General features: G+C 50.5%; 1 protein-coding gene across 1 annotated transcript; it reads right to left on the reverse strand.

Annotated features, from left to right (window-relative positions):
• Window positions 1-3,948: 3,948 nt before the first annotated feature.
• LOC119289611 (early nodulin-93-like) lies at window positions 3,949-4,863 on the reverse strand. Its single transcript, XM_037568899.1, has 3 exons — window positions 4,617-4,863; window positions 4,440-4,501; window positions 3,949-4,348 (listed from the first exon to the last, which is right to left on the reverse strand). The coding sequence occupies exons 1-3, from the start codon at window positions 4,678-4,680 to the stop codon at window positions 4,163-4,165; spliced, it is 312 nt and encodes a 103-aa protein (XP_037424796.1). The 5' UTR covers window positions 4,681-4,863; the 3' UTR covers window positions 3,949-4,162.
• Between the last annotated feature and the right edge of the window lie 442 nt (window positions 4,864-5,305).

Consider the following 5,305-nt stretch of genomic DNA (forward strand, 5'->3'; position numbering starts at 1 on the left):
TCGTCGACGACGTCCATGGCTGACATCATGCCTGGCAGGCGTTCGGTCAAATGTAATTGAGCTTATTTTCTAATGGCATGCCATTTTTTAGACCACAAAGAATGGTAGGGGTACTCGACCATGGAGGATGAATTGTTGTGCGATGCATGGTTGCCCATATCCATGGAGTTCGTAGGCTGGAGCAGAAGAAGAATCTTCTGGCAACACGTGAATGACTCGTTTCACGCGCGAAAGCACATTGCGCCCTATGACATGCACATCATCCATGATCTCAATGTGAAGTCGTTATCGTATCGATGGTATGCCGTCTAGACTACCATCAGCAAATTTTGTGACGCGGTCACTTGGCTGGAGGCAGTGTGGCCATTGGGCACAGCAGCGGAGGAGATTGTGAAGTTTTGCTTCTTCCTGCTCAACTTGTTGATTGAATCATTCGCTCACTCAATGTTGTTCTACATTGTCCCGTAAGCATTGCCATGATGTACCACAGGATAGAGGACGGCCTTTTACGTACATACACTGTTGGATGAAGCTAAAGCGGCAGTATGTGTGACGACATGATCCATTCATGAAAAACTTGTTGAACATCCGGTCAAGCTCGTTGAATTTGAACTACTATTGTACTAGGCTTATTTGCATGCTATGTATGAATGACTTGCGCTATTTTCTATCTGAACTTTGATTAATTCCGTCGGATTTGATGAATGTCGTCCGGTTTGTGAAAACCCGGCTTGAAATGTATGTGGCTCCTGCATCCGTGTCCACGGACTAGTTCCTCTGTCTCGAGATGGATGCGGGAGAAAATTTGTGGGTCAACATTGAAGATGCCTTTAACTAGGAATACACTAACATTGCAGTGGTTGCCTTTGCGCAGCTTAGTGAATGCGAGACCTTCGTGTTCAATGCTTAGAGCATCTACAACCAGATCCTTCATATTGGCTTTGTATCATACCCTTTATATCGGATTTGTATGTCTAGCGGACGGGTTCAAGAAATAACAACCCAACCGGCTCCCTCAACCATACATCCGGGCCAACCGGCACCCATCATATCTAGCCCATATCTGAAACGGTTCTGGGGAGGCTCTGACATGTTCGCCATGTCGGATCCGACAAACAAGACCCACCACAAAATTTCATCAAATCACCTCGGCCTAGGTAGGCCTGCCATTTTTGTCTTCTCATTTCTCCCTCGTCAACAACGTCCCTTCCCTAGCTTCATCACCACCCCAGCTTCGCCACCGTTATGACCCCACAGTGTCGACATCATCATCACCACCACAAAACTCCTCCCTGCCATTTTCGCCACCGCGATTTATGTCCCGCTCCTACAGTCATACACCTTTGCCCTCTATGTGTTCAATAATGGCTAAGCAATTTTTTTGGATTATTTTATACGCAAAATGATGGATTTGTCAGTCTGGTAGGATGAGGAGTATACAGACCAGGAGGTTGATGAATTCATTCAAAAAGAGTTCATTAGTTCATCAAAATCTGACTACGAACATGCCGAGTTGATGATGATGTCAACATCCATGAGAAAATGGAGATGGAACTGGAGCACATTCTGAACTTCAAAGGTTTGATCAAAGGGAAGATAGTTCTAAACTGGGATAAGGTCGCTCGTGCACGATTGCTCTATTAAGGGTATCTTTAAGGTGGACCCTCAAACCTTCACTACATGTCCAGATCGGAGTGTTTGGACCACTTTTGCCATCCAACGAGGACCTATATATGTCTGCTTAGCAGTCTGGACGTACGGATTCTAGTATCCCAGAGACAAACATGGGGGACTTTGGTGGAGTCCGGACCTGCACTTGACCAATCACATGCATGGTCCCCCTCTTATCTCTCTTCTTCCAACCGCACATGCATGGCCTCCCTCTTCTCTCTCCTCCTAACTGGACTTCAAAACACAAATATCCCACTACATGCATGATCCCACCTACTTTTTTCTCGTCCCAACTGGATACTTTGTGATTATCATTAGATGACTCCCTCCCGCATCGTGTCCACAGACCACATTCGAACATAAAAATAAACATATACTGGAGAAATTTGTTGGTCTGTGTTGGAGATGCCCTAAGAGCATCTGCAACCGGGCTTGGCAAATCCGATCCCCGCGTTAGTGACCGGTCACCCCTTGAAAAACAAATTCCACATCTGGAAACCTCAAATTCATATTATCACATGTAACATGAAACCTAATCTACGCGGATCTCTTTAGGTTCCGCTCCCCGCTCGCCCGGCTCCTCCCTGGCCATGTCTGGCGGTCGGCTGCGCTCCTTAGAGTATTGGTCCGGTCACTAGCAAGGTAGGGTAGGGCATGGGACACGAGCTGGCTCACGGGACTCAATGCCCCGCCATCTCCCATGCCCTACTCTTCCTCGTCGGAGACCGAAACTCGAATGATGTCGGTGGATGTCAGATCGATGATGGATCCGTCCAGGGACAAGCCACCGATGTCCACCACGATGATGTTGCGGCGCCCGAACTAATGCGCCATATGGGGAGCCAAAGAATGCGACTCCGCCTCGCCGACGTCCGCCGCCACGAGGGTTGTCGCCGCCTCCCGTGCCCGGTGCCTTGCACGACGTGCATGCACTGTCGTGGACTCATTGGACGATGGTGCATCCCCAATGTCGGAGGGGTTGCACGTCCTCCAGCGCATTCGGATGTCAGACGGATCGCACATACGGCCTCCGGAGAGGCAGTTACGGCCGGCCTAGCGTCGGATCCATGCCCCATTTGGGCAGAGGCAATGGATTCCCGACGAATGGAGTTCGAGCAGCCGTCCACGGGCCTCCTCCCGGCCCCGGCAGAGCGCAAGCCGGACGACCATCTCCTCCTCGGGGCCACGCAGGATGAGCTCGGGGTCGACGGATTTGGAGGTGAAGGACTTGGATCCGCTGCCCGCCATGCCAGAGACGACCGGAAGGAGCCCGAGGCGAGCTTGGGTGGAGGAGGGGAGAGGAGTGAAGTGGCTAGGGATTGGTCCGACGAGCGGATGGGGAAGATTTTAGGGTTGGGTGGGCCAGCATGGGTCGGGTCCGGCATGGGTGGCGGTCCCGGACGCTTCCATATCCGCCCCATATTTGGGCTGGATATGGGGGTGCCGGTCATCCTGGGCGTTTGAGGGTCGTTTGAGAGGCCCGTCTGGCTCAAAAAATCGTAACCGGATTATCCATGAAACATTTTTGTCCTACGCAAACCCTTATTCTAGATCGTGGGGGTAGTAGTGGAGGTACATGATCCGTGCTTGAGGCACAAGAGGGATTGTCACTCTTTCCTTTGTTTAAAACTAGTTAATGTGCATGCATGTTAATTTGGAAGTATATTAAGCGCATGCGGATATTAAGTAGGATATTATTTGTGTGTTATTATGTGATTAGTACTATATTTGGCATGAAATTAACTGCACGCTAAACTTGTTGAGCGCTCGACATTAAAGCAGTCTAGGTCGTTGGATTAACATGATTTGATGGCCGATATTAATTGGATATGCCCCTTGGGTCTTTTTGTATTGGTATAGATATAGATCAATGTTTTAAATAGCGGGCTATGAAAAATAGCGGCGGGCCTTCAAATCAGCTATAGCAGAGTTATAGCAGGCTATAGCGGGCTATTTGTAAAGACGGCCATTTAGCGGCATCCTGCTAAAAAGGCTATAGCAGGCTATTTAAAACTATGAAGTAGATGCACGTCTGCTTTAAGGATTATTTTCCTTGTTTCTTTAAAAACTTCCCATATTTGCCACGGCATCTATTAAACCTGATCAAAAGATTTAACAAGTGAGGTGGCATGACCCCGATGTGCATTGCGAAACAGGGGAGGATTAGGGGGTCAAAGAATGCAGAGTTATTTCAGTCTTCTGCATGCTCTGACACTGGCACATGTCAAAATGATAACCACAAACAAGAAAATGTAAGATGGGTGATGATGGGTAAACTTGAGTTGTACAAATGCAAGTTATTATTAATTCAAGATGACTGGCTGGATACATGATGATTACTTCATCAGATAAGTTCTCGCACGCAGAGAAGAGCAGTAGGCCTGCAAGCCTCGCCTGATCGCCTCCCTAGTTGAATCCGCAGACACTTGTAGTTGCAGGCCGGCGTGCAGTTTATTTCGCACTATTTACTACTAATGGATCTACTGTCTAACTAGTTGAAGGAGGTGTTCTTGAGGTGGTCCGGCGCGTCCTCGTAGGAGTTCTTCCTGGCCATGGAAACGATGGTCTTGTCGGCGACGATGAAGTAGGCCATCCCGGCGACGGTGGAGATGATCAGGGCCTGCCCGGTAGGGTTCAGGTGCGCCTTTGCCCACGGCAGCATCCTCACGCTCGCCAGCTGCGGAGAAAGGCAAGAAATCACACGAATGAGATAAATAAATGTACTTATGGTGCAGAGTGAATGGTTGTGTTTCAGTGGAAGTACTCACGGTGGGGACTGCGGCAGCGACGGTGGCGACGGCGGCAGCCTTGGCTCCCGCTATGGCAGCCTCTGCAGTTCCGGATCAACAGAGACATAGTAGTTAGGATCAAGTTTCAGCAGATACAGTACAGAAAGCTGCAATGTGCCTTGGAGGACCGGCGGAGCAAGATAGCGATTTTGTTACCTCTGGAGCAGCGGTTGGCGGCGGCGAGCCTCTGGTCGAGGTCGGCGCGGTTTACCGTCGACATCTTGGCCTGAGATCCGAATGATGTGAACTGGTAGAAGCAGTGAAGTATCAGCAGTAGTAGTGTGACAGTGTGACAGTGTGAGATGAGATGGATAGGAAATGTGTTGTGGCCGGATTTATATAGGTCGCAGGAAACCGGCAACCGGCGTGCGCGCAAGAAGACGATTTGATACGGTGGGAAGGGAAGCGAGACCGTGGTTTTGGGCGGTGGTTCAGGCGAGCTGGCGATACCGGCGGGCGGGCGGGCGGGGTCGGTCGGCGCTGCGGCAGAGCACAGGTGGCGCCGCCCGTGCCTCGTTGGTCGTACAAAAACCATCTCACGTGCACTCCACTCCACTGCAACTGGATAAGAGGAGTCATCGATCGATCGGGGTTGGCAGGGCAGGGAGCGTGCGTAGGATAACACTAGACCAGGAGGAGCATGTGCGCGAGAGGAGTGCGGTGTGCCCTCCGTTTTGGCGCTCCCAGTTTTCCGCCAGCAAAACCCGGCAAACTCCGCGAGCGGTTCGCTACTTCCGCCGGCGTCGTTCCCTGCCGGGAAACTACTAGTGGTAGGTTCGCACCTTTGGACATTTCGCCACCAACCGATCAAGAGAAAGAAAGAGGGAAAAGCGGGGATAAGGGGC

This window comes from Triticum dicoccoides, chromosome 4A, assembly GCF_002162155.2.
Source record: "Triticum dicoccoides isolate Atlit2015 ecotype Zavitan chromosome 4A, WEW_v2.0, whole genome shotgun sequence".
In the NCBI taxonomy this organism is placed as follows: domain Eukaryota; kingdom Viridiplantae; phylum Streptophyta; class Magnoliopsida; order Poales; family Poaceae; genus Triticum; species Triticum dicoccoides.